General features: G+C 63.9%; 7 protein-coding genes across 7 annotated transcripts; 5 read left to right on the plus strand and 2 right to left on the minus strand.

Moving 5' to 3' along the window:
* Nucleotides 1-522: 522 nt before the first annotated feature.
* Nucleotides 523-3,229, plus strand: AMSG_00018 (uncharacterized protein; the record flags this gene model as incomplete). Its single annotated transcript, XM_013907438.1, has 2 exons — nt 523-1,091; nt 1,348-3,229. 2 exons carry the CDS (start codon nt 523-525, stop codon nt 3,227-3,229), a joined length of 2,451 nt encoding a protein of 816 aa, XP_013762892.1.
* A 443-nt stretch (nt 3,230-3,672) lies between these two features.
* Nucleotides 3,673-4,049, plus strand: AMSG_00019 (UPF0047 protein yjbQ; the record flags this gene model as incomplete). The annotated part of the gene is made up of 2 exons (XM_013907439.1): nt 3,673-4,012; nt 4,042-4,049. The coding sequence occupies 2 exons, from the start codon at nt 3,673-3,675 to the stop codon at nt 4,047-4,049; spliced, it is 348 nt and encodes a 115-aa protein (XP_013762893.1).
* A 249-nt stretch (nt 4,050-4,298) lies between these two features.
* AMSG_00020 (MutS domain III family protein) lies at nt 4,299-7,170 on the plus strand (the record flags this gene model as incomplete). The annotated part of the gene is made up of 2 exons (XM_013907440.1): nt 4,299-4,453; nt 4,508-7,170. The coding sequence occupies 2 exons, from the start codon at nt 4,299-4,301 to the stop codon at nt 7,113-7,115; spliced, it is 2,763 nt and encodes a 920-aa protein (XP_013762894.1). The 3' UTR covers nt 7,116-7,170.
* Nucleotides 7,168-12,226, minus strand: AMSG_00021 (growth hormone-regulated TBC protein 1-A; the record flags this gene model as incomplete). The annotated part of the gene is made up of 2 exons (XM_013907441.1): nt 9,393-12,226; nt 7,168-9,354 (listed from the first exon to the last, which is right to left on the minus strand). The coding sequence occupies exons 1-2, from the start codon at nt 12,081-12,083 to the stop codon at nt 7,168-7,170; spliced, it is 4,878 nt and encodes a 1,625-aa protein (XP_013762895.1). The 5' UTR covers nt 12,084-12,226.
* Nucleotides 12,227-12,542: 316 nt separating this feature from the next.
* On the minus strand, nt 12,543-13,252 carry AMSG_00022 (uncharacterized protein; the record flags this gene model as incomplete). Its single annotated transcript, XM_013907442.1, has 2 exons — nt 12,543-12,774; nt 12,798-13,252. The coding sequence occupies 2 exons, from the start codon at nt 13,250-13,252 to the stop codon at nt 12,543-12,545; spliced, it is 687 nt and encodes a 228-aa protein (XP_013762896.1).
* Nucleotides 13,253-14,086: 834 nt separating this feature from the next.
* On the plus strand, nt 14,087-20,604 carry AMSG_00023 (uncharacterized protein; the record flags this gene model as incomplete). The annotated part of the gene is made up of 4 exons (XM_013907443.1): nt 14,087-17,973; nt 18,012-18,347; nt 18,397-20,506; nt 20,593-20,604. The coding sequence occupies 4 exons, from the start codon at nt 14,087-14,089 to the stop codon at nt 20,602-20,604; spliced, it is 6,345 nt and encodes a 2,114-aa protein (XP_013762897.1).
* A 3,001-nt stretch (nt 20,605-23,605) lies between these two features.
* AMSG_00025 (TKL protein kinase) lies at nt 23,606-27,471 on the plus strand (the record flags this gene model as incomplete). Its single annotated transcript, XM_013907444.1, has 3 exons — nt 23,606-25,212; nt 25,251-25,798; nt 25,988-27,471. The coding sequence occupies 3 exons, from the start codon at nt 23,606-23,608 to the stop codon at nt 27,397-27,399; spliced, it is 3,567 nt and encodes a 1,188-aa protein (XP_013762898.1). The 3' UTR covers nt 27,400-27,471.
* Nucleotides 27,472-27,569: the final 98 nt, after the last annotated feature.

Here is a 27,569-nt window from a genome sequence, read left to right on the forward strand (position 1 = left end):
CCATCTTCACACTATCCCCCCACCGACCCCCACCTGCCCGCACCCATCCCCAGCCCTACTCTCACCCCACTTCCACTCCTCTCCACTGTTTCTCCACCATACACCACACACTATGGTGGTACGCATCACCAGTCCCCCTCTTCCCCATTCCCTCCCTTCCCCCCCCCCCTTCTCTACCCCGCTGCCGCTCCTCCCGCTACATTGACGAAAGTCTTCAAAGTTTTTGGCGCCAACTCACGCCCTCCTCCGCTGCCACCTCCGATTCGCCCCACCCCCACATCCCGGCCACAGGACGCGACGCAGTTTTGGCGGGTCATTGACGAGATGGAAGAAGTGGTGAAAAGAAGTATGATGACCACCGTATCCGATGTCTCCCATGCTTCGTCATCGCCACATGCTCTGTCCTCGGACTCGATCGACGCCATGCCGGCTTCCTCGCTCTCTCCAGAGGCACCAGGCTCGGCTCGCGGCCTCTCGGTTGAAGCACCAGGAACACCGCCGCGGTCAACGACAGGAAGATCGATGTCGGCTCATCTGACGCTGTCGCCGCTGCGGAGATCGTTTGAGGCGTGCTCGTCGCCAGGTGCCGAGCCGACTCCGCCGCGGTCGCCGCGGTCGCCGGCATCTCCGGTCTCCCCTGCGTCACCGGCGTCGCCGGCGTCGCCGCACTCTCCGCCCAAGATTGACCTCTTTGAGCTTGATCCAGAGGATTGCCAGTCGCCAATGCTGCTTCTGCCGTCGCCGATTCACCGGCCGGTCGGCCCGGCCACCCCGCCGCGAGGCGGGCGGGAGCGGTCTCTCGCGGCGTCGCTCAACTCGAGCGATGACGAGGGGGTCGGCTCAGTCGACGAGCTGGACATGGAGCTCCTCTTTGTCGAGCTCCTCGAGTGCTCGGCAGCACTCACGGCGCACTGCAAGAAGCACACGCCGCGCGCGGTCGAGATCCTCACCGCCCCGCCTGTTGTGGCCTACATGGTCAAGCTGCTCGTCGACGATTCGCCGGCCGCCGGCGATGCTTCGGTCGACGATGCATCGTACGTGACCGAGGGCGCCTCGTCCGAGGCGCTGCGGGCGTTGGCACTCGATGCCATGTCAGCACTCTGCGCCTGCCCTCGGCCGCATGCATGTGTGACGGCGCCATGGCACTTGCGCTCTGTCCCTGGCTCGAAACACTGACGGCCGGCCTCGCCGGCCCGGCCCAATCGACGGTAAGGTGGCCAAGATGGGATGTGAGCTAATTGCGGGTGCGGTCCTCTCGCGCCCGCATGAGATCCTCACCCAACTTCGGCATCTTGACACTCATTTCGCCACTGCCCGACTCGTCCCCCACCTTGCGGTGGCGGAGAGCCAGGGGCCAGCGAGTCTCGCACTCCAGGCCGTCTTTCGCGCGGTCACGACCGAAGAGGCGTTTGAGGCGTGGCTGGTGGACCAGGGCGTGCTCCGCGCGCTCGTCGACGCTGCGCCGGACTTTGACGACATTTGGTGCCTCCTTGGCGGCGTAGTCGACGACGTCTTTGCCGACGACGCCGGCTTTCTCGACACCTCGTCCTGGTCCGACGCCTCGGTCTCCATGAGCGCCGGGAGTCCGCCGCGCGGGCCGCTCGCCATCGCACTCACCAGCGTCCCGTTTGTGGCCCGCCTCCTCAAGCTGGCCATCGCCTCCAACTCGGTCCCGCTCGAGCCTGCCACCGATGCCGCGCTTCCGGACGTTCTCCACACTTGCGAGATGTCCGGCGAGGCGCTGGCACTGCTGGCGCAGTTGGTTCAGGGCTATGCTCGCTGGGCCTCACCCGAGGAGCGCGGCGCGACCCGCGACAAGCTACCCGGCCTTGTCACCTCGGTCCTTGTCGCGCTGCCGATGATGGTGACATCACTCGGCTTTGCGGCCACCGGCCACCTCGACGCCTTTGCCTCCCACCGGCCTGCCGTGCTTGGCTCGTCGCGGCTCAAAGTCATCCAGTTCCTCACCGCTCTTATCGAGTGCGAGATTCCGGCAATTGGCGATGAGCTTGAGCGCCTCGGCGCTGTGCCCAAGATCATCGACCTGTTCTTCGAGTTTCCCTGGGCCAACGTTCTCCACTGCCAGGTGGCGTGGACCATCCGCTCGATCATGGAGGGCAGTCATTCTGGGCTCAAGGCCGCGCTCTTTGGTCCTGCTGCCTTGCACGTTCGCATTCTCGACGCCTTTGCCACACCCTCAGCCTCGCACCGCTTCGGCTACATGGGTCATCTGTTGCAGATCTCCAACGTTCTCGCTCGTCTCCTCCCGCAGCACGACACGCTTGCCGCTCATGTCCTCACCCACAACGACGAGGCCTGGCTCCACCACGTCACCGGCGAGGTCCGTGCCCGCAACGCGCTCAACCAGCGGTGGAACGTCTCGTCGGCGTCCGATGCCGACGACAGCCGCCTCCTCTCGAGCTCGTCGTCTGACTCGCTCTCTGACGACGACGACGATGCTGCTGCTGCAGCCGAAAACGCCGCTACCGCCGCCACCGTCGCAGATGTCCTCCTCGACGTCGAAGCCATGCTGGAGGCGACGGCACCGACTGTCGCCGACGCCGACGACATCGCGGACGCTCTAGCAGGCATGGAGGCGGAGACGTCGTCGTCAATGGACAAGGACGCGATCGAGCGTATGCTGCTTGCCTCATCCGACTTTGAGATCGAGCCGACGCTCGACTCGGGCTCACTCTCGGACTTGGGCTCGGGCTCGAGCTCAGACGACGACGACGGTGCCGGGCACGATCTCGAGAACGAGGACGCCAACGCCAGTCTGGATGTCTGCCTCGCCCGCGAGGAGCTTGTCATTCAGATGGAGATGACTCGCGTCAAGGAAATGCTTGCTCGCAAGCGCGCCGAGGCCGCCGAGGCTGCCGTTGCCGCCGAGGCCGAGACTGCCGCCCGAGCCGGCTATTATGCCGCTGCGCCTCCAGCCCGCACCCCGCTCGCCACACCTGGCCCTGCCGAGATCATGCACCTGCTCAACACCAAGCAGATCTCGCAGGCCCAGGCTAATGCGCTCTTGCATCGTGCCGCTACTGCAGCTGGCATGTCGCCAGTCCGCGGTGCCCGGTCGCCTGCAGCCCGGTCGCCTGCAGCCCGGTCGCCTGCAGCCCGGTCGCCTGCCTCTGCTCCCGCCCAATACGCCGGCCACTCTTCCCCGCAGCGCTTGCCCCTCACCCATCATCGCGCCTCCCCGTACCGCCGTCGCGGCCCGCACCCGTAGTCCGTGCGGCTAGCGTAATGTCGCGAGTCACCCGCTTTTGCCGGACAGAATGGACAACCTTGTCTATCGCGCAAGGCGCGCTCTGCGACGCTCCACAGACGTTGCAGCGTCCATCAATCTCGGTAAAACAGTAGTACAATGTGTTAATGGCTGCTGTGGCCACTGGTGGGCTGCAACAGAAAACAGTCGGCGATGCAAAGATGGACGCCGCACGCGGCGCAAAAGGTCCGCGGCCGCGATCGCTTGCTATGAAGCTTCCGGCAGGCGAGGCAGTCGCATCGCAGAGCGGCTCGCTGGGGAGAGTGGTGATGACGAGCTCCCCACCTCTGACGTTTTCCCTCCCCACCACTTGTCTTTGTCAACCTCACCCTCGCCCCATGTACGGCCGCCGCCCACAAGTCAAGCTTGCCCGCCGCGGAAAGAGCGTGCGCATGTGTGGGGGCATGCCTGTGGCCGAGTCCGTGTCGGTCACCCTGGCGGCACTCCCGCGCGGAGTCCACATCATCACCAGCGTCATCGAGGATGCTCTGCCGAGTCTGCCTGAGGTCGAGGTTGGTACCGTCTCGATCTTTCTCCCGCACACGTCTGCATCGCTGCTGTTGAATGAGGCTTGTGATCCTTCTGTCCGCGTTGATCTGGAGATGGTGCTCAACGAGCTCGTGCCCGAGTCCGAGGCGTACACCCACGACGACGAGGGGCCGGACGACATGCCTGCTCATGCCAAGTCTATGCTCCTCGGCGCATCGGTCACTCTGCCCGTTCGCTCTAGTCGGCTGCTCCTCGGTACCTGGCAAGGGCTTTGCCTCGCCGAGCATCGTGATCACGCCCGCCCCCGCACTCTCCATCTCACCCTCCAGGGCATGAGCGCGGCTCCATCGGGACAGCCTCGCGCCGACGCGCTCGAGTCAGCGTCATCATCGTCATCATCCTCATGACATTGCGATGGTGACCCCATGCAGCCATGTGTGGCTGTGTGGCGAAAAAAAAGGTCGTGGTTTTCGCCGTGTGCGGCGTGCGCCCAGGTTCGGCGCGGCGGCAGGCGACACGCGACTTTTGGACCAAAGCCGCGATGGACGAGATGCAGGGCATGGAGGGCTTTACCCTTGAGCAGACGCCCGGGGTAGTCGCTGCCTCGGTTTCGAGGGGTCGGCCGGCTACGGCCATGGTTTACCCGCCGCGGGCTCGGTCTCTGGCGTCGCAGACGCCCGGCTCGGCCCGGCTGCGGTTGGCGAGTTCACGACCTTTTTCTGCGGCGGGACACACACGGCGGGGGAGGAGCTCGCGGTCAACGACGTCAGCAGGCTCGCAGACCTCGAGCAGGCGGCGGACGCGTTCGCCGGCGCGGCCACGGACGCGTGGCGCTGCGGCCGACGAGCCGTTCTTCATCGTCGCCCTGGCAGAGAACACCAAGCGCGAGCTCGGCGTCGCCGCCCTGGACCTCCGCTCCGGCCGCGCGCTGCTGCATCAGTTCTCCGACTCGTACGCCTACATGTCGAGCCTGGCCAAGATGCAGCTGTACACTCCTCGCGAGGTACTGCTCTGTGACACCGTCTCGGAAGGCCTCGCCACCGCGCTCTCGGCCGGCCTGGCCCACTCGGACGCAGATGGTGGCCAGCCGGCCAAGCTCGTCAAAGTCGCGCGCAAGTACTTTTCCGACACCGCAGGTGTACTGACCATTACCGAGCTTGCCATCCCAAGCACCAAGGTGGTGGCCACCCGCGAGGCGACCAAGTACCTTGCCCTCGCCGCCTTTGCCGCGCTCATCAAGTACGCCGAGTTCATGCACTCGCTCCACTTTGCGCCGTCGTCGCTCGCCGTGCGCTTCGTGCCCGAGGATGGGACACTGGCCATGACCAGGTCGACGATGCTGGCTCTCGAGCTTGTGACTAACGCGCGGACGGCGTCGTCGTCGCGGGCGTCGCGGGCGGTGGCGTCAGCGGCGGCGGCGGCGTCCTCCAAGCCGCTCGCTACCCTCCTTGCGCTGGTCAACTACACCGTGACCAAGATGGGCTTCCGCCTCCTCCGGGCCAACATGCTTGCGCCGCCGAACGACGTGGACACCATCGGAACTCGCTCCGACACCGTCGACCTCATCCTTGCCCACGAGCACATGGCCGGGGCGCTGCAGGCTTCGCTTCGCTCGCTCACAGCCTCGGGCTCGCTCGATCTTGACCATCTTGTCGGCGTCCTCGTTCTCTGTCAGAAGATGCAGGGCGCAGACAGCGCCCCCCCTCCGCCGTCGACGCTCCATGCACCGTCGCCCGGCACGGTCATCACCTCGCTCCTTGCGCTCCGCACGGTGCTTGACGGCCTGCCTCCGCTTGTGACCGCTCTGGCACCCGGTGAGGCGTCGCCGCTGCTGGCCGCCATCCGCACCAACGCCTCGTCGACGCCGCTCGCCAAGCTCCACGGCCATCTCCAGCGCATGCTCACGCCCGATGCATCGTACGTCCGGGCCCCTGCTGCCGCACGCATCCAGACGTGCTTTGCCATTGCCACCGGCATCGACGGCCTCCTCGACGTCTCCCGGACCATTTTCTCGGCCTCGCTCGACGACATCCAGGCCCACGTCACCGATCTCGTCGAGAGGCACCCACACCTGCCGTCGCTGAGGTTGGCGTGGACCAAGCGGCGATCGTTTCACCTCACACTAGCGGCCAAAGACGCACCATCGGGCCCGGACCTCCTTCCCGACGTCTTTATTTGCGTCTCGCGAGTCTCCAAGACCCGGTACATCATGACCACTGCGGTTTTGGACCAGCTCGCGGCGCGCAATACCGAGTCGGAGCTCGAGATCTATCTCATGTCAACCAAGGTTGCCGAGGGCATGCTCGCCTACGTCCGCAGCGCCGCGGGCGCGCTGTACAAGCTCTCTGAGTCGCTCGCGCTTCTTGACATGCTCGTCTCGTTTGCGGCGTACGCCGCCGAAGCACCGGTTCACCACACCCGCCCACACCTTGCAGCCGACGGTCCGCTCGTTCTCCCGCACGCGCGGCATCCAATCCGCGAGCTCACATCGCCGACGCCATGGGTGGCCAACTCGGTGTTCTCCGACCAGATGGTCGCCTCCTTTGCACTCATCACCGGTCCCAACATGGCCGGCAAGTCCGCGTACCTCCGCACCACTGCGCTTTGCGCTGTCATGGCCCACATGGGCATGCGCATCCCAGCGGGCGATGGCGCCGCGCTCCCGCTGCTCTCCGCGCTCCACACCCGGTTTGGAACAGAGGACTGCCTTGAGGCCAACGCGTCGGCTTTCACTGTCGAAATGCGCGAGATGGCACACATCCTGGAGCTTGCCACTCCGGCATCGCTTGTTCTTGTCGACGAGCTCGGCCGTGGAACATCGACCGCCGACGGGCTCGGCATCGCACTGGCGGTGGCGGAGGCTCTGCTCGCCACCCGGGCGCACACGCTTTTTGTCACCCACTTTCGCCTCATGGCACTCCTGCCGCTGGTCAACCTCAACGCTCGCCTCCTCCTTGCGCTCCCACCGCCGCTCACAACCGGCGACGCGGCGCCGTCGAGCCCGTACGCCATGACTGCCCCGGCCGAGGCCGAGGTTGCGCCGGGCGCTCCGGCGCCGGCGACCTCACCTCCGCGCCGGTACGGCCTGGCGCTTGCCGCCGCGGCCGGGCTCCCACCGCCCCTTCTCGACGCGGCAGCTTCACTTGCCGACGCGCTGGAGGGCATGCGGCTGGCATCGCTCCTCCGCTCGCAACGGACCGAGGCGCTGACGGCGTGTGCGCATCGACGCGCCCGCGCTGCGCGCTACCACCTTCGCGCGCTGAGCATGGTGCTTGCGCCGGGCTCGGCGCTTGCGCTGCCGGCGCGGCGCAGCTTTGTGACCGCCACCCAGGCAGCGCTCGCAGAGCTCCGCACATGACGGCGCACGCCGAGCTCCACACAGGCGAGGGACATAAACTGCACGCATTGCTTCAATTAACTTGCCGCTGGTGCGAGCGGATGGCGTGCTGGATGTCTACGGTGCCCTTCTCGCGGGCGACGGCGACAATGCCGCTCGGCAGCGGCTTGCTTCGGAGCTTGTACTCGGTGAGCATGCGATCGACGAGGCTGAGCTCACCGCGGATGACGGCATAGGTGAGAGGAGACCAGGCGTGGATCGCAGTGTCAGCACTCTCGTCGACGTCGACGAGGATCGGCTCCTCGAGGCCGCACGCCAGCTGGGCCGGGGTGAGGCCGGCCAGAAGCGACGGTGGGGGTCCGGCGTCGCTCCGCGAGGCGACTGACGACGAGGCCGACGAGGCTGCGGCGCTCCCACTCAAGCCTCCACCCGCTCCGCCACCAATGACGTCAAGCGAGGCCATGTTGAGCAAGAGCAAGTCGACCATGCGCTCGCAGCCGACGTGAACAGCCCGCTGGAGCGGCGTCAAACCACCGAGGCGGGCATTGACAAGCGCCTGCACAAACGATGGCCCGGCGGCACTTGAGGCGTCGACGGCGGCCGAGAGCGTTCCGGACGACGGCGACTTGCGGAGGAGGCTTGCGGCAGCGCGCTTGGCCTCCCGACGAGCCTTGATCGACGAAGCGCTGCGCGGGTCATGGCTGGCGCCGCCGGCCTCGAGTGAGAGATACCCGGTGGCGGCCATGCCCATCTGGGCGGCAGCGGCAGCCATCTTGTAGCGATGCTCGGCCTCGCCGACGGCCTGGACCTCGTCAAGGAGGAAAAGCCCGGTCTCGTAGTCGTCGAGCTGGACGACCACATGGAGGAGCCGGACAATGTCGGGCCACATGAGGGCGAGGACGGAGGAGAACGGGCGGTCGCTCGCTGCGCTGGCGTCGTCGTAGTCGAGCTGCCGCGGGCGGAGCGGAATGCGAAACAGTGCCGAACCGCCCTTGAGAACGAGGAGGATGGGGATCTGGCGGGTGAGCTCGGCCCATCCGGCAACGCCCATGCCGAGGCCAGGGCGGAGCTCGATGGAGAGCGAGCCGGACCGGAGCTTGGAGAGCCGCAGCAAGGTGTTGACAGAGACGTTGGAGAGCGGGCAGTCGAGGCGGAGTCTGCGGAGCTGCGGAAGCGAGGCGAGGAGAGACTCGAGCGAGGCATCGGTGAGCGCGAGCTGGACCGAGTCCTCGTCCTCGTCGTCATTGACCGAGTCGTAGCGGATGACGAGATACTCGAGAAAGCCGAGGAGGCGGATGGCGCGGAGGAAGCGGTCCTGGCGCTCCAGCGGCGCGAGCGAGGCCCAATTGACGTGCATGAGAAAAGCGTGCAGTGCCGAGCCGGGCTCAACAACTCGATCGGCGGCACCTGCTCGAAGCCACACACCGTGCCTGCGGAGCTCGCGCGAGACGCCGCGGTACTCGTCGCGCCGCGCGTCGCGCAGCCGCTGAAGCTGCAGCTCCTCTGCCGGGCGTGGAAGCGCCTTGCGTGATGCAATGGTGGTGAGGACCGAGTTGGGCTCGGGCGAGAACTCGGCGGCGAGCATGTAAGTGGCGGCGACAACTGGGAGGATGTGTGAGAGGACCTCAAAGGCTGTGGTGGGCAGGTTGGCCTGCGCCTTGGCGCGGAGCAGCGACTGGACCCGCAACAGGCGCTCGTAGACGCGCACCGGGGCACCGGGCACAAAGGCGAGCGGGAGGCCCATGGCCTCCATCTCATGCGGGGTGAAGACCGCTGCTTCCGCCGCGGCAGTGTACACGTTGTTCTTCATCCGGAGTCGGGCGAGCCAAGAGAGTAGGATGCGCTCTGGATAGAGGGCAAGGAGCCTGTCGACGACGCTGTCCGGGAGCGGGGTGTGCATGTTGGGCATGCAGAAGAGAATGTTGGCGAGAGCAACAAAGGCGGTCTCGGTCTCGACGTCGTTCACGATGGGGTCCGAGAACGCAATGCCGGTCTCATACGAGAGACAGGGGACGAGATCAAAGCGGCCGGGCGCGGTCTGAGAGGGAACGAGGATGTACGAGGTGCCTGTGGCCGAGAGGTCGCCAATCATGGCCATGAGAGCAGCCATGGCAAACGAGACCGGGGTGATGCAGGCAAAGGTGGCGGCGCGATCGTCCGGCCGAGCAAACATTGCACCGTGGAGGAGCTGCTCCAGATACATGGCGCCGCGCGGAAGCGGGGCAAACAGGAGTGGGGCGGCGAGACCACGGGTGTGGAGCTTGAACAGCAGCGCAGGCGGCGGGCCGTGGCCGGCACCGAAATTAGCTCTTGGAGCAGGGCAAGCGCGTAGAGCTCGGATGGGCCGACCGGGAGCGGGACGGCCTGTAGGCCCATGAGAGTGACCGGGTGGAGGCGAGCCGGCAGTGACTCGGACGGCGAGTCCGGCTCAGTGGCATCGACCGCTGGCTCGGCCTTGACCAGCCGGGCCCGCGACGAGGTGCGGAGGGCGCGGACGTAGTGGACCGCGAGCAGGCGCGGGAAGAAGCGCGGCGGGGCGAGCTCTTGCGAGTAGAGGATCGGGCGCGACCAGGTGACGGCCGGAGCCTCGCCGGTGGCGCTCGAGGCCGAGGCCAGCAGCGAGGCCGCAAGGCCTTGCATGGAGAGGGCGTCAAAGGCCATGTCAAAGACAAACTCGTAGTAGGTCTCGACAATGATCTGCAGCAAGATCGAGACTTCCGAGGCAAGAGCCGAGAAGGCGTCGGCCATTGTGTCGTCGTCGGTCTCGGCGAACGAGGCCTCACCGGCTCCCGAGAGCATGGCCTTGGTGTCGATTAGCTCGAGAATGGTTTCCTCGAGTTTGTATTGGCCGCGCGACTTGCGACCCGGGGTGGGCGACGGGAGCGACGAAAGCTCACCTGAATCGTCGAGGCCCGCACTTGGCGAGGAGGCGGCAGCATGCGATGCGCCACCGGACCTGCTCCGCCGACCGCCGCGCTTGCCAGAAAAGAGGCGGGCGAGGAGGGTGGGCGAGGAGCCCGAGCGCGGCGAGGCAGCGAGTGATGAATCATCGCGGTGGGCGGGAAGAGTGGCGGCGACAAGGGTTAGCGACTGCGGAGCCGACCGTGAGGCTTTGTACTGGCGCTGGGCAAGAACGAGCGGCTCCTCGAGAACGTTGAGTGTGTTGGAGACGTGGGCGAGGACGTGGATGACCTTTTCGGAGAGCTGGCTCGTCGAGTCGCGGATAAAGGCGGTGAGCATGTCCATGATGGTATCCGCGGCCTCGGAGACCGGAAGCAGCTCGGCGGAGACAAGGCGCGAGTAGATGACCGGTGTGTCATCACAGAGAAAGACCTGGCGCCCGTCGGACGAGGCGAGGCCAGAATCGGCTACCTGGTCCGCGACCGCGTCGGGCGAGAACGGCAGACCGGTCGGCGCTTGGCGAAAGACAAACTTGATGTGGAGGATAGCGGCGTAGTAGGCGAGAGCCGAGGCAAGGAGTGGTGGGCGCAGGACATCGAGGACAAGCTCGCCAACAGCATGGGCCGCAAGCTCGGCAAGCGTGACCATAACGGCGTCGACGAGGGCGGAGAGATCTGCGACGGCAGAGCTGCGGGCGTCGGCCTCGGACTCGGGCGAGAGCTCAGCGGCCTCGGCGAGGCCGTGGAAGAGGTCGTCGAGGCCCGGCGCGACGGCAAGCGGGCCATAGAGCATGGAGTCGATGCGCTTGATGGGCGCGAGGAGCGCGGTTGATCCAAACCGGGTCTGGACCCGGACCAGAAGAGCATCGAGAGTGGTGCGCGAAGGCAGGGCGACGTCAAAGTCGGGCGGAAGGACAGAGAGCGCGCGGGCGAGGCCGAGGACCGAATTGGCGTGCTTGGAGAGTGCGGCGAGGGTGTCGAGCTGCGCGGCGTGCTCGTTGGAGCGCTGGATGTCTGCCAGCGACGTGGCGCGGAGCTCGTCGAGTGTGGCGAGCGGAATGTGAGTGAGAATAGTGTGGGCGCAGGCGAGGATGGGCAGCGGATCCGCGTAGATGAGTCTGTTCGAGGCCGGCGGGCGGAGGCCGAGCGCCGTGCCCTCAGCAAGCACAACATCAGCGTTGAGCTGGAGGGTGGCGACAGCAGTGGCAACGAGGAAGAGCGACGAGGCGCAGAAAAAGAGCGAGTCAAGAATGAGGAGGACAGATTGCGGGGTAAAGGTATTGATGAAGAGCGAGAGGAACCACGAGGAGGCCACAATGTGGACCTCCTCCTTGGGCAGGCAGCGGGCGAGCTCGGGCGCCTCGCGAGCAAGCATAGCGCGAAGGACTCGGATGTCAACTAGCGCGCCAAGGAGGGTTGGCGCAAAGTAGTTGACGAGAATGCCCTCAAAGATGGCAACAGCCTCCCAGAAGACTAGCTCCTCGTCGTCCGGGGTGACAAGAAGGAGGAGACCGACGACAAAGTTCATGCCCTGGCAGTATGCGTGGTCCGGATGGTGGGCGGCGTAGGCGAGGAGGACATTGGAGAGCGAGTGCCTCAGCTGGCCGCCGTCGCGAAACTGCGCATGGTTTGGAAAGGTGCGTGGCAAGTCCTTTCCGATCTGGGCAACCACCGCCTCGGGCACATCAGCCACCGTCCGTGGCACCGGCGGCAGCATGTCTCCAGACTGACGAAAGCGGCCACGATCCGACTCTGCGGCCTCGGCCTCGAGCGCCAGGAGCGAGGTGTGCGACTCTGAGCGATGCGACGAGGCCACAGACGAGTTCAACTCGTCCGCTTGCCCACTCATCGGATGAGCGGAAGAGCTGGCCACCGATGACTGGTTCCTCAGTGAAGAATAATCCTGTCCAAGCGAGGGCACCCTTCCTCCAGCCAATGGCGCGATGAGGGCAGCATAGTAGCCTGGCCTCGCCTGGGCTCTCAGCGAGTGGGCTCTCAGCAGATGAGCCCACATTGCCGATCGTGACGAGTGTGGCAGGCCAGTTGCCATGCGGGGAGTCAGATAAGGATGAAGCGGGGCTGAGGGCATGAGATAGGCTAGAGATGGAGTGCTGACATGGCTTGGAAGACGCGCCCATGTTGCCTCCCTCTCAGCCTCGTTCTTGGCCACAGCCGCCGCATACTCTGCGTAGGCAGCCGACTCGCTCGAGTGTTCAAAGCCAAGAGAATCTCTCACAATACCCCGTCCACTCTCGCCCGCACTGCTGCGTGTAGGTGGGGTGGTCATTGTGGGAGTGGGGTGGTGGCGGTGGTGGTGGTGGTGGTGGTGGTGGTGGTGGTGGCTGCGTGTTAGGAACGTGGCGGGCGGCGGCGGTTGGAGCGGAAATAGTTGCAGGCGCGCGGGCGCGGGGGGTGGGGATGTCGCTGATCGGGAGCGATTAGAGGTGTTCGATGGTAGGCGTGGAGTCGTTTGATGAAGATATGAACGTGGCGGGGTTGGGGGAGTTGGGGGTGGGTGGGTGGTGGTGGTGTGAGCGCGGATATTTGACTACGGAGCAGGCGATGAGGGAAGCGGGACCAGCGGTGGCGATGGCGCGACAGGGACATAGTGCCGCATAGGCGATGGTGCCCAGAGCGGATACCGCGGTGTTGTCGGCGAGTTGACAAACGGCGACGGCGCGGGCGTGGCAAGTGGTGGTGGCGTTGCCCCACGCTGCGGCGATCGGAACCGCGACGGCGACCCAAACGACGGCAGTGCCGCCCGCCGTGCAGCGAGCGCACTGCACTCTGCCGCAGGTTCCACTCGCGCCCGCGCGAGACCGGCTCGGCAAACACATCCAGCGGTAGATCGCCGTTGACCCGTAGCGCCGCGCCCGATGCGCGGCACGCTGCAACAACGGCAGGCGCCACCGGCGAGCCCACACTAAGCCCATATGCCGACGGTGAGAACACGCCGACACCCGGCGAGCCGGCAGCCACGCTTGCCGGATCCCGCACCGGCCCGCTCGCAGTCAGCAGCACCATCCGCACCAGCCGGACCGGCGGCAGCGCCGCCCGGAAGCTCGCATCCGCCAGCCACGCCGCGATCTCCAGCGCACGCTCGGAACTCGACACCACTGCCACCACCATCCGGCCCTGTCCGACTAGCCCATCCACAAGCACCCGAAACTCGTCGCCAGATCCCATCCAGCTCTCCACCCGCCCACACGTCTTCTGCTCGACCACCACCGGCGGCGCGCCTGCCGCACCAACAGCCATCAACCCCTCACCAGCCCCATCCCCACCCGCTAGCGCCCCATCCCCCTCATCTCTACCCCCAGCCTCGATGGAAACAGCTGATCCTGCGTCAACTGCAGCCTTGGTCTCGGTCGCGTCAGTAGTCTCCGTCCCCGTCACCGTCGCCACCTCCAGCCACGACCATCCCAACCACCAAGCAGCGAGCCCACCAGCCGAGCCCGCCTCTGGTCGAGGAAGACAGAGCGCAGAGAGTATATACGGCGGAGGATGAGGAAGTGTATCAGCCATGAGCACTCAAGCAATGTGGTGAGTCGAGTCGCCGTCGCCGTGAGTGAGCAACTGGCGCTGCCGCGGCTGCCGGTAGCCAGCCGCTGTCACTTTGCGCGCGCGCTTTGTCACTTTACCAAATCGGGCGGAGCACGACAGAAATCGCAGCTAACCATCAATGATGCCAGACTCTCGATGTCACCCACCATCACCCTACATCACCCATTCACAATCCCGTTCCTGATCCTCACGCCAACATAGACCACCTCCCTTTCTCTCGTACGCCGTTCCTCTCTCTCTCTCTATCTATCTATATATCTCCCCCCTCTCTTTCTCTCCTGTCCCCCATCTTTGCTACACCCCACACCCCACACACGTTCGATTTTTTTTCCCCGGAATAGCTGCTTCCGTGTGGGTTCGAAGGTGCCACCATCACCACCTCTGCCGCCACCTCTGCGCAGTTCCACACACACACCACGCCCCCCCCCCCCCCCCCCCCCCGCGCCCACCACCCGTAACCCATTGACCTTGGGCGTACTCTATTCTTGGCGTGTCATGTCTGCCTCTCTCACTCCACGCTCGCGGACCATGGTGGGCCAAGTTCGGTTCTGTCGCCTCCTCCACCTTTCCGCAGCCCTCATCATCGTCATCACACTGGTCGCGCTCCTCGCTCAACGCGCGGACGCCGCGCTTGACATGACAGCCTTTCCGGCGTACTACAACACCTTTACTGCGTCTGGCATTTCGCTTCCTGCGGGTAACTTTACCATCGAGTTCTGGTACAAAGCGTACGACAAGGGCGCGGCGCAGCATCTCGTCTCGTACTGTCGCTCCAACAACAACAACATGTTGTTGTGGGGGATCACAGGCTTCAATCGGTGCATTTTCGCCATGGGCGGGTTGTCGTTTACTCCATACGCATGTCCTGCCGACGGCTCCTGGCACCATGTGGCCATAGTCTTCCGCGCTACACCATTGCCGAAAGCGGAGATGTGGATCGATACTGTGGCTGTGGCCGGCCCAGGGGATGTGCCATCGTTCTCGGCAGACTCGCTCAAGTTTGTCTTTGGTAACGATCAGGACCTCTCGACGTGTGTGACCAATAACCAGAACCAGGCCGCATCTGCTGTCATGGACGAGTACCGCGTTTGGTCGGTCGCCATGAATGCCACCGCCATCGCCGCCGCCGCCGCCGGGCCCACGCCTGCGCCGACGCCCAATCTCGTCACCTACTACGCGTTTGAGCCCGGTGACATCTCCGGCTCAACGCTCACGCCCACTGCCGGCCTGGGTCCTTCCATGGGCGCTGGCTCGGTGCCGCCAGTCCAGGCCCCGGTGAGCCCGTTTGTCACCGCCGCCCCGGCTCCTGCGCAGAGCCACCTCCCACCGGTCCTCGCACCCTCGGTGGTGCCGACCACAGGAGCTGGAAACATCCACGGGTGCTCGCTTAGGGATCTTGACGGTGACGGCCGAATCGACGTCATGTATGCGTTGTGGGGCATGACCGCGGCTACTTCGGTGTCGTATGTGCTCGGCGACGGGAACATGGCGTTCTCGCCTCCCGTAGCTGTCTCGTCCGCCGACCGCATCACCTCGCTTGCGCTCGCCGACCTGACCGGTGACGGCGTGCTCGATCTTCTCGTCGCTAATGATGGCGACGGCCACGCCAACGTTTACATCGGCACAAGCTCACCGGGGAACATGTCCTTTGCGCTCGCGCCGTACTTTCTCGGCACTGGCTCGGCCACGGGCACCTCGGTCTCGATCATTGCCACTGTGCCAGATCTTGACGCTGATGCCGTTGCTGACGCTATCTACATCAGCTCCGACCTGCAGACCATTGGCTGGGTCTCGTTTGCCTCGGGCTCGCCTACTCCTACCAGCATTGTCACGGTTTCTTCGACGGAGAGCCTCTACTTTGGTTCGTCCAGCGCCAACTACGCCACCGACCGACAGGTCATGCTCGATCTCAACAATGACGGCCTCCTAGACCTGCTCTACATCCACTCGAGCAGTAACTGGTGGCGGCTTTCTGCAGTGCTGCGGTTGGCCGGCCCTGGCGTCAACTTTGATACCGGTTCTCCCCTTGTGATTGTTCCTGGTGCTGTCCGATTCTGGCTTGGAGATCTCGACGGTGATGGCGCTACTGACATTTTTACCATCTTTCAGCAAATATGGGACATTTGGACGGTCAACGGCGACTCGACGGTCAGCTATTTCACCTCGATCGACCAGGGTAGCACTGACGCCGTTGAGAACATCGCCATTCTCGACGTGGACGGCAACGGTCTTTTGGACGTCGCGTTTGGAACTCGCGTCTTAGGCTCGGCACTCCGTCTTGCCCTCCAAGTCACGCCCCTCGCTTTTGCTCCCGGCGACGTCTACGGCACCATGTTTGCTGCCCAAACCAAGTGCCTGGTCTCTGGCGTCTTTCAGGACGATGGCGTGCCACAGCTCCTGTTCGGCGCCGCAAACACCGGTGGGTTGCCTGCCATCGGCGAGATGGCGATGTGGCGGACCGGTCCTGTCCCGCAGCACGTGGCTGCGCCAGTAATCGCTTCGACCGCCTCGAGCTGGTGCGCTTCGGGCACGCTACCAGAGACTCTGGTGGCGGACCTCACCCACGACTCACACCTCGACGTCTTGCTAGTTTGCCACGCCGACGCCTCAACGATCCTTGTCGCGGCCAACGGTTTTGGCGCGTTCCTCCCGGCACTTGTCCGCACGTCACCGCCGTCGGCCGCTGCACTCGCAGCCGCAGGAATCGCCGACGTCAATGCAGACGGCTTTCTCGACGTGATCACCGCATCAGTCGACGGCACTATTGCCGTCTCGCCCCACGTCGACGTACTTGGCGGCTCCCCGCTCCCTGCACCGCACACGGTCGACGTCAGCGGTCTCGCCGGTAGTCTCGTGGCAATGGTGCTAGTTGACGCCAATGGCGACGGCGACGTTGACGTCATTGTCGGGGGGTCATCAGGGCTTGTACTTGTTCCGTCGGCTGGTGACGCGCCGGCAGGCCCACTCCTTCCCCCACTTGTGCTCTCTCTGAGCACGGTCGGCGTTCGCTTGCTTGTCGTCGGCGACTTGCGCGGAGTCGGTGTCTCAGTTGACCTCGTGTGGATCGACAGCACGGCCAACACGCTCCGTGTGGCGACACTGGACCCTGCACCGGCTTCGGCAGACGCGGTGTACCTCGCGTCGCCTGCCATCCCATTGCCGAGCGATGCAGCTGCCATTGCGTGTGGCGCACTGGACAGCAACGCTATCGACGACATTGTGATTGCAGTCACATCTGGCGATATTGTGGCTGTCTATGATGGTGGCACCGGGCCAACGTCCACTCTCTTCGCGGGCTGGGGAGACGTTGTTGACCTCACCGTTGTTAGCACAGCATCTGGCAGCGGCCACGTCCTGCTCGCGTCCGCGAACTCCACTGCGTGGCTCACGGCGTGGCCGACCTACCTCCGCTACCCAGTGCCTGCTGTGGCAGGAGCTGGCCCATCTGCTCTCCTAGACGACTTTGATGCCGATGGTCTTCCGGACCTTGTCCGGGTCGGCAACGCGTCGTTGGTGATGGTGCGTGGCCAGAGCTCACTGTCGTTCCGCGACCTCGCGACCTCGCGCCTCCCGCCCGAGTGTGGTGGAGTAGCCGGCTCGTGGGCGTGTACCACTGCCCGCATGGCGCGCCTTTCATCTGGAAGCGTACTCCATCTGGCACCGGTCCCCCCTGGCGGCTCGCGGTGTGCCCGTGGCCGGCAAGGACCTGGCTACCCTCTGTTCGCACGAGCGATTACTCTTCGCGACGGGCGGATCGAGTGCACTAGTGGCGGCGTGCTTGGGAAGTTAGTCAATTCTGCAATTGTGACGATCGACTCGGTGATCATGAGCTCGGGCGCGAGACATGCACCGGTCTTAGAGGCAAGTGATGCTGGTGCTGCGTTGGTTGTTGGCAACGGCGCCAGTCTGTACCTGAGTCACTCGCGGATGACTGGCTTTGCCGCACGTGACAGCACGTCCGTGAGCAAGTCAACCTCAGCACTTCAAGGTGGCGCAGTGCATGCTCTGGGCGGATTAATCGTGTCGAACACAACGTTTGAAGAGTGCGAGGCGGCGCAGCTCGGCGGCGCCGTTGCCGTTGTGGGATCCGCGGCTTGGGCCACGTTTACGGACACTACTTTTGCACAAAACGCCGTGACAAGCGCCGCGGGCCCGGGTACGTCTGGCGGTGGCGCTATCGGTGCCTCGCAGGCAGGACTCTCATGCACTCGATGCGTGTTTGATAGCAACGTGGCAACCGGGCTCGCGTCGGGCGGTGGCGCGGTGGCTTTACGCGGGACCACCACGTCGGCCTCGTTTTCTGACTCGACATTCGTCGGCAACTCGGCGCCTGCGGGCTACGGCGGCGCCGTGCTGACCGAGTTTGACGGCGTTGCACTAACGATCACATTCCACATGTGCGTCTTCAACGACTCGTCGGCTCTGATGGGGGAACCGTCGCTGCCGTCAAGAGCGGCGCGCTCGCTGTCACGTTTGGCGGGGCCACGTTGCCGGATGTACCGCCGCTCAGCACTACATCGCCGCTGACAACAACGTCGTCCCAGGCCCACTTCTCGATGTCAGTCATCGGTTCAAGCTCGGCGCGCTATGGCGGCGTAGCTCTGTCATGCGGGGCGATCGTTGACATGATGGGTGCCGACATGACGTCGGCTACCGTCTCTTACTCGGGTGCCGGCGGCATCTGGTTCCAATGCCTCCCGCTGACGGCGACAGCCGCGGTGAACATGGGCCCATCGCCGGGCGGAGGAACACTTGCGACGGCGTCGCCAAGCTACGGCCCGATATTTGCGTCACCAGCAACGATGCTGTCATGGGATCGTGCTGGCGCTCGGCTCGAGGCGCCTTGGGGTGCCGCTCGGCCTTGCAGCCGGCATGTTTTCGACGCTCGACGCGTTTGGCCAGCCTGTGGCGGACGCGGCCGCATACGTCGAGCTGGTCGTCGGACTGCCAGCCAGCCTCACGGCCACACAAGCGAGTTGGGACGCTGAGGTGGGAGGCTACTCGTTGCGACGCGTTGCGCTTGAGATCCAAGGCGGCTACTGGTCCGAGGTCGGGAAGCCGGTGACAGTCATGGCACAGCTTTCGTCGGGCGCGTCACTTTCGGTGCCCGTCGTGGTTACTGCCTGCCCGATTGGTTACGGCGCAACAACTGAGGATGAGGAGCTGCCGCTCTCGTGCGTTCTTTGTCCCACCGGGACCGAGTCGACCGAAGTCTCGCTTGCGCCATGCCGCATTGTGCCAACTTGTACTGGAACCGGGTTTCCGATCGATGGCGAGTGCGTGTCGTGCCCGGCCAACACGGTGCGGCTCGCGGGGCCGAACGTCACGGCAGGCACTACACCGCCTTGTGTGTGCGCAACAGGATTTTGGAACGTAGACAACGCAGCAGACGTGGCGTGCGAAGAGTGCCCCAATGGCGCGCAGTGTCCGGGTGGATCTGGCTCGGCTGCAGCGCCGTACGCTAGGCCGGGATTCTTCCGCATCGCCACAGGCAGCTACGCTGAGTGCACGGTGCCCAATGCGTGCGTCGGACATTCGGTGTGCGCGCCCGAGTACAGACCTGGTTCGCTTCTCTGCAAGGATTGCGGCGAGAATGCGTATCGGCAACAGGATGGGACGTGCCGAACATGCCCCAACGCGGCGTCGTCGCTGCTCGCACTTCTCATCGGTGTTGTGGTTCTCGCGGCTATTGTTGCGGTCGTGCTCTCGATGCTGGCCGTGAGCCTGTTCCAGAAGCGGCAGCAAGACATGGCTGCAAGTAGCGGGGCACGAGTCCCGCACACGCTCTCGCTCACAGTCATTTTTTTGCAGGTGCTCGGCATTCTCGCCCGTGCGCCGTTTAACTGGCCGGAGCCGCCGGTGAAGCAGATTCTGGAGGCCGCCAACGTGGCTAACGTAGACCTCACGTTCTTTGCGGTCGACTGCTCGCTGCCATCGTTTGTGATCCGCTACTTGATCAACATGCTCCTACCGTTTGCGTTTGGCGCGTTCTTTGTCATCTTTGTCGTGGCGGTCAAGTATGTGCCAGGCCTCGGGTGCTGCTGCATGCGCGGCGTGGATCGCAGTCGCATACAGATCAAGGACATCCTGTTGTGGGCTGTCTTTACCTTTGGCCCGCTGGTATACATCCCGCTCTCGCGGTCGACACTTGTCTTTTTCGACTGCACCCTCTATCCGGATGGCAAGTGGTACCTTGATGCAGAGCCGAGCGAGGAGTGTTTCGCACCTACCTGGCTCGGAGTGCTCCCGATTGCGTTGTGCGGGCTAGTGGTGTATGTCATTGCGCTGCCTGCGCTCTTTACCATTATCTTGCACCGGTGGCGGCGCGAGCTCGACGCGCCGCTTGTGATCCTGCGCTACGGGTCACTGTACTCGGTCTTCCGAAAGCACTACTACTACGCTGGCGTGCCGCTCATGTTCAAGCGGCTGCTGATTGTGATATTCTCGGTTTTTGCATCCAACTTGCAGATCATCCTGTTCTCGGGCCTGTTGGCGGTGTTTGTGACCTCAATGCTGGTGCTCACTAAGCACTCGCCGTACCTGTACCATCCGCTCAATGTTATTGAGATCAAGCTTGACTTGAGCATTGTTGCATTGCTCGTCGGCGGACTGCTGTTCTGGATGAACGAGTTCCCCAACACGGCAACGTATGTGGTCTTTGCAGTCCTGGCCGTGCTGGTCATTGCCTTTGCAGTCATCACTCTTCTCCTGGGCCTCTTCCGCGAGCTGATGTACTTCTCGTCGAGGATCAGTCGCGTTTCCGGGGCGGAGGCACAAAACACCACGATCCGGGACCAAGTCTTCATTGACATCGCCAAGAAGCACCTCCCGGATCTGAGCCCTGGCGTGCGGAACGCCCTTGACGAGCTGGCAGCCCAGGCGTCGAAGCCTGTTGCGACGCCCAGCGGTGACCCAAGTGGTGACATCGAGATGTATGCGACGCCGGCAGTGGAGAGAGGCGGCTCTGTCAGTGCTGGCGGCTCTGGCAGCTGTGGTACCTCCAGCATCAGCGACAGCGGCTCTTACGTAGACAGCCCCACGTCTAGCTCCTACGAACGGAGCATCTCGGTCCGATCTGCGCTAGTGACCCGGGCTGGGAACCGGAGCGGCGACAAGAGCACGGCGAGCGGTAGCTTGGCAGTGTCACAGAGCGGTATGGCAGCGAGCCAGACGCTGCACTCGCGGCTGGCGTCACTCGGCGGGCGGCGAGCATCGTCGAGCACGCGGCAAACGTCGGCGTCGTATCGACGCGAATCCGGCAGTCTGAGATAAATGCTTCAATTGGGACATAGGCAGCGCCACCTTGGCTCACCACTTTGTTGTCGCAGTCGGGGTGCGTGAGCGAGCCGGTGTTCGCGGCGCTTTGCGCGAGCGCGAGCGGGCGCGGACAGGGGACTTGGCGGGAGAGCTGAGGGCCGAGGCCGTGAGCGACTTGATGCGTGACCGGGTGGTGGCAAGCAGCGCTTTGAGGGAGTGCTCAAGCTCTTCGGTCTGGCGCTCCTTCTCGGTCGGAGCGATCTTAAAGCCGGACGAGAGAAAGTGGCCGGCCTGGCCCGAGGAGAGCGCGTCCTCGACTTGCTGGACAAAGCTCTGAAGTGAGTAGCTGGGAGAGCCATTGAGCTCTGTGGAGGCGTAGACGAGGCGGCCGGCGTAGAACATGAGATAGGTTGGCGAGATGCGAACCGCGTACCGATGCTCCAGCATCGCACGGAGGCGCGGCTCGGCAAGGTCTGCTGTCGCCAAGCTCCAAGCCAGATTGCGTGCACCACCAGCGGCGCGGACGGCGTCGAGGTAGTAGGCTTCGACGTCTGCGACAATGTTGCCGGCCAGGTTCGCGCTCGGGCCGGACCGGGCAGCGACGACAACGACGACAAGAGTTGACGCCGAGACCTTGCGTATGTAGGCGTCAAAGTTGCGCTCGCGGAGGGCGACGGCCCGTTTGCGGATCGGCTGCTGGGCGAGGAGGGCAGCTGGTGAGGAGCGGAGCCGGGCTGGCGAGGACGGCGTCGGGCGCGATGGAGTGCGGCCTGGTGGCGAGGACCGGCGCGAGATGCGCGAGCTGGCCGCTGAGGTGCGGAGCGGTGAGAGTGACGGCGACGGGAGCATCGAGTCAAATGCGGCGGCGAGCTTGGCGATGGGCGACTCTGCGCCGCGGGCTCTACTCTGCCTCAGTGGCGAGCGTGTGCGGGCGCGCGACGGGGTCGAGGCAATGGCAGGAAGTGGACTGGCGGTGCGGGCGACGCGGCGCTTGGGTGCGGCCAGCTTGTCGAGCGGAGTGGCTGGAATGTTGAACTCGAGCTTGCCCGACGGCGAGCGTCCGGTGGCACGGTCGAGATACGAGCCGGCGAGGGTTGGGCGGCCGGTTCCGGCGTTAAAGTCGAGTGAGACGGCCTCAGCGCGAAAGGTAAGCACGTAAAACTGCGACGAGACGAGAGCTAGCGAGACGTGCGCATTGAGCTGCATCTCGAGCGGGTCGTCGACCTCGCCCCATTCCAGCCCGTTGATCAGCGAGCCGTCGCGGCCGTAGAGAGTGACGGTACCCGGAGTGAGGATGGCGCGGACAACGTTGTGCCCGTCGGGGTCACCCGCCACATGACCGAGCCCTGCCCGCGCTCGCCAAAGGTGGCCAGCGCGTGGCCACCAGACGGATGCATGTCGGCATACACAAATGTTGTCCGCTTTCCGCTCCGCCCCAGCGTGACGCTCATGGCCATGTTACCGGACGGGTAGTAGACAAAGCCCGAGCCGTCGGGGAGAAAGCGCGCAGCCTTGCGCGATGCGTCATAGTCGATCTCGACCGGCGCACGGAGGTTGTCGTTGGAAAAGCCCCTCGCGCGGCTGCGCTCCAGCACACCGTGCGTATCAGGCGCGGAGCCGTTTTTGGTCCGCTTCACGCCCGACGACGGGCTACCAGCAGCAAAGGCATCGGATTCTGGCGAGAACGGCGCGTTCCGAGGCGAGAGACCTTGATCGAGATGGTCGGGCGCCATTGTCTCTCCATCACCTCTTTCTAGGGAGAACGACAAGGTCTTTGCCACCTCTTTCCTCGGCTCGTTGACCTTGTCTTTGGCCTTGATGGATGTAGTCGAGCCATCCCTCCTAACAGCACCATGTCCATGACCACGAGTCACAGCAGCCGCCACCACCGATGCTCGTCGACCACCACCCGCATCTGCAGCCATGGGAGTACTTGGTCGACTCGTCGAGCCACCATCGCCATCACCAGCACTCCTGCCCTTGCTCTTATCCTTGCTCTTCCGCTTGCTCTTCTTCCCCTTGCCCTTGCTCTTTCCCCCATCACCACCACCAGTGCAAGGAATTGACCGACGCTGCTGCAGTGTGACGTTTCTGGTGGTACAACGGCACCACCACCACCACCACCACCGGTGGTGCTCTTGCTCTTCTTCTTCCGCTTCTTCTTCCCCTTGCCCATGACTGTTCGAAGGGGAATATGGCTGGTGAGAGGAGTGAGGCTTGTGCTCTGGGGGCTGTGGCGGTGGCTGGGTGGGTGGGTGGCTGGAGGTATTTGGTGAGTTGGTGCTGTTGATCGGCAGAGGGCAACGGTCGGTCGGTTGGTTGGTTGGTCGGCCAACTTGGTCGGCCAACTTGGTCGGCCACTCGGTCGGCCACTCGGCCGATGGGTCGAACAATCGGTCGGCCACTCGGTCGGCCACTCGGTCGGCCACTCGGTCGGCCACTCGGTCGGCCAACTTGGTCGGCCACTCGGTCGAACACTCGGCCAATGGGTCGAACAATGGGTCGGCCACTCGGTCGGCCACTCGGTCGGCCAACTTGGTCGGCCACTCGGTCGAACAATCGGTCGGCCACTCGGTCGAACACTCGGTCGGCCACTCGGCCGATGGAACGGCCACTCGGTCCATGGGTGGGTCAATCCCGTGAAAGTGTGCCATCCACACACATGCAAGGAATTGACCGACGCTGCTGCAGTGTGACGTTTCTGGTGGTACAACGGCACCGACGGTTGCCTTCCATACACACACACACACATACATATACACACGCACGTGCACCTGTCTACAACTCTCGATGGACGGCTACTCCTCGGGTGCGCTTGTTGCGGCAGCAAAGGGTGGCGACTTGCCCAGTGTCCAGTCGTATGTCGTGGCAGGCGCGCCGCTGCAAGTTCTCCACGATTTGGGTGCAGAGGCGGCAGCGGGAGCTGCGGCCGGCGATGACGACTCCAACTCGGTACTCAAGATGGTGCAGATGATGGAGGAAAGCTACGCCACTCGCGATACTCGGCCCACACCGACAGAGTTTGGCAAGGATAGGACGGCGGCCTTACTTGCCGCCGCGGGTTCGGGTCATGATCATGTGGTGGCCTGGTTGATCGACAGTGCAGGGGCAGGTGTGAACGATGCAGCTGGCAATGGCACGACTGCGCTCGTGCACGCCGCCAGTGCTGGTCATCTAGACGTCGTCAAGTGGCTTGTCGACTCGATGGGTGCGCAAGTCGACAAGGCGTGTTTCGATGGGACGACCGCGGTGGTTGCCGCCTCTGCCGCCGGCCACCTCGACATCGTCGAATGGCTCGTCGAGTCAGCCGACGCCAGTGTAGGCGACGTTCCACGCGGTGACAAGTGCGCACTGTCTTCAGCTGTCAATCATGGGCACACCGACATTGTCCGCTACTTGGTCGAGACGTCAGGAATCGACCTCTCGCATGAGTCCAAGGGCATCGCACACATGGTGCGCGCGGCGTCACGTGGCTATGTCGACACCGTCAGGCTCCTTGCGGGCGTTGTCGGTCTCGCCGACACAGGCAATACAGATCCACTGTTTGCTGCAGTCAGAGCTGGCTGCGTTGCCGTTGTGCAGTGTCTGGTACAAGAGTTTGGTCTCGACGTTAACGCTGTCAAGGGGCGGCGTCGTGAGATGGCTCTTGCCATCGCTGCCGGACGAGGTGATCTTGTCATGGTTACCTGGCTGGTCAACAAGGGCAGTGCCGACTTGTCATCGCCTGCGCCCATCCTCTGTGCGGCGGCTTCCGGCCATCTGAACGTTGTGCAGTGGTTCATCACCGAGAAGGGCGTCGACGTAGACATCCGTGGGCCAGACGGCCACACGCCACTCCTCTCAGCCGTGACGAAAGACAGGGTCAACGTCGCGCAGTGGCTTGTCGCCAACGGAGCAAGCGTGAATGTTTGTACCAGTACCAGTGCCCATCGGGGCGGCGGGACAGCACTGCACTTGGCCATCAAGAAGCTCCGTGGTGATGATGCCTTGGTCCGTTGGCTTGTATCGGAAAGCCACGCCGATCCGAACATCACTGACGTGGCAGGCGTCACACCACTGCTCCTTGCCATCCGCGAGCACAAGTCGTTTGATTTCATCAACTGGCTGGTCTGTGAAGGGCGTGCGGATGTCAACAAGGCCGATGCAAAGGGGGACGTTCCGTTGCTGGCCGCTCTTCGCAGCAACAAGATCGACGTTGTCCGCTTGCTTGTCGACCGCGGTTCGGCAGACATTAACGCCGTCAACAACCGCGGCGTCTCGCCACTCATTCTGGCCGCACGCCAAGACAAGCACAAGGTTGCTGACATGCTGTTGGATCTCGGGGCCGACGCGACTGCAATCGCCGTCGACGGGCAGGGCCCGCTGCATTTCGCTGCTGCCAAAGGGCGCCTCGTTTGGTCCGTCGTCTGTTGGACAGTGGCGTACATGTAGACAGTGCTAACGGATGGTCAGTATCACCGCTGCATCTGGCAGCCGAGGTCGGCCACATGAAGGTCGTGCGCGAGCTTGTTGGGCGCGGGGCAGACTTGCACAAGCCGCGAAGCAACGGGTTTTCCCCGATATTCGACGCTGTCGCTGCCGGCCACATTGCCATTGCCACTTGGATGGTGTGCGAGTCGCTGGCGCGGGGCGGAACGGCACTCTCTCGGGAAACCGTCTCGTACGTCGTCGATCGCGGCATCGACTTGCTTGCTCCGGATGAAGATGGACGCCGTGCGCCTGCACTTGCCTGGCGCGCCGACTCTGCCGCGCTTGCCACTCCGCTGGTCAACTCCATTGATTTCCCGGCCCAAGGTCGCGTGGCAGTCGATCCCTCCCGGAACGACTCGATCAACCGCGCCACGGCGGTTCTCGTGACATGCATTCACGCCGCACTCGCTTCCTCCAATGCTGAGCCGCTCACACCGACTCGCATAACCGAGCTTGTCAAATGCGGCGCTCAGCTCGACGACATCATCGATGGTCGCGATTACAGCTTTTTCGGTATCGCTGTCATCGACGTCTTGGCTACGCACTTACAACGCGTTGATCTCCCTCGCTCTCCTGTTGCTGCTCTGTTTGGACCAGACCTGCTCACAGTGGATGTTTTGCCTCCGCCGCGGCTCGGCCATGAGAGCATAGACTTATCGCTGCCTGACTCTGCGATAATCTCGAATGGTGACATCTCCATAGATGAGACGACACTGCTTGGCGCGTCGCTGTTTGGCCGCGTCCATCCAGGCATCTTCCACGGCACCCAAGTAGCCGTTAAGGCGCTGCCCGGCTTTATCACCGATGACGACATTGCTGACGTGTTCAAAGCCGAGGTGACGGTGTTAGGGAAGTTGCGTCATCCCAACATCCTGCTTTTTATCGCCACCTGTCTTGACCTGACCCGGCCGCTGATCGTGACAGAGTACATGGAGCGTGGCACGCTGACCGAGCTTCTCGCCGACGATCAGGTCTCGCTCTCGATGTCAACCAAGATCTCACTGGCGGCCGATGTCGCCCGGGGCATGGCGTACCTGCACGGTATCTGCCCGCCGATTGTCCACCGCGACCTCAAATCGCCGAATGTGCTCGTGTCCGGCACTGGCGAGCGCCTCCTAGCCAAAGTCTCGGACTTTGGCTTTTCGCGGTCGTTGTCGTCGGCTTCGGTCATGGCAACAACGACCGGCTCTCCCCGATGGATGGCGCCCGAGGTCATCCTGAGTGCCACTGCGGAGGGCTACTCGCACAAGGTTGATGTCTACTCATTTGGCATTGTGCTGTGGGAGATTCTGGCCAGGCAGCTCCCGTACCCCGAGACGCCGGTAGGCGCCAACGAGTTGGCTGTTGCCGTGGCCGCCGCCACGCAAGGCAAGCGCCCGTCGCTTGACGCTATTGATGCACCATTGGCAATCGTGGATCTTGTCACACGCTGCTGGGATGTAGATCCGGCAGCGCGCCCCGAGTTTAGCGACATCCTGACGGTTCTTGCGGTCACTCTCGACGCACTTCCGCCCATCAAGCGATGGGATGTGTTCATCTGCCACGGCGGCGGCGACAAGGGCGCAGCTCGCGAACTCTACGACAACCTGATTGCTCGCGAGCTGCGGGTTTTTCTCGACGTGCACTCGCTAGACGGCGAGCGCTGTGAGTGCCCGGACGATCTGGCAGCTCAGGTCCGGGCCTCGCGTGTCGTCGTCGTTCTTGTCTCCAAGTTCATGCTCGTCTCACGTTGGGCCGTTGCAGAAGCCAGAGCTGCGCTTGAAGCCGCCGATTCCGGGCACGTGGTCATTTTCCCGGCCTTTATCGGCCAGGATGTCACCCTCGAGACACTCGCCCATTATGGCGAGGTGAAGACAGACGATCCGCACCATCCGCTCCTCTCGCTCATGGACACCTTTTTCCACGCACCGCACCAGCAGACCTTGCACGACACATGGCGACACTCTGACCTCGATGCGGAAAAGAAGGCCCATCACGTTGCTGTCGCCTACGATCTCAAACGGTATGGCCTGGCCACCTACGACTATCAGACCATCTCACCGACGCGCGCCCTCGTTAATATCGCCGACCGAGTCTTCAACCTTGCCGACTCACCGCAGGCCTCCTCATCATGATACCCCACACAAGCCCATCACCTTCTCTTCCACGCTTATGATTCACCCATCATCAAATCAAACATGCCGTGAGTCCTGACCGGGAAGCCGACGCGACAGCCTCAACCCGACGCGGCAGTCTGCCGACTCGCGGACCGACGGATCGACGGCGGCGGGCGCGGATCCCACCC

Source organism: Thecamonas trahens (assembly GCF_000142905.1).
Source record: "Thecamonas trahens ATCC 50062 unplaced genomic scaffold supercont1.1, whole genome shotgun sequence".
NCBI classification, from domain to species: Eukaryota; order Apusomonadida; family Apusomonadidae; genus Thecamonas; species Thecamonas trahens.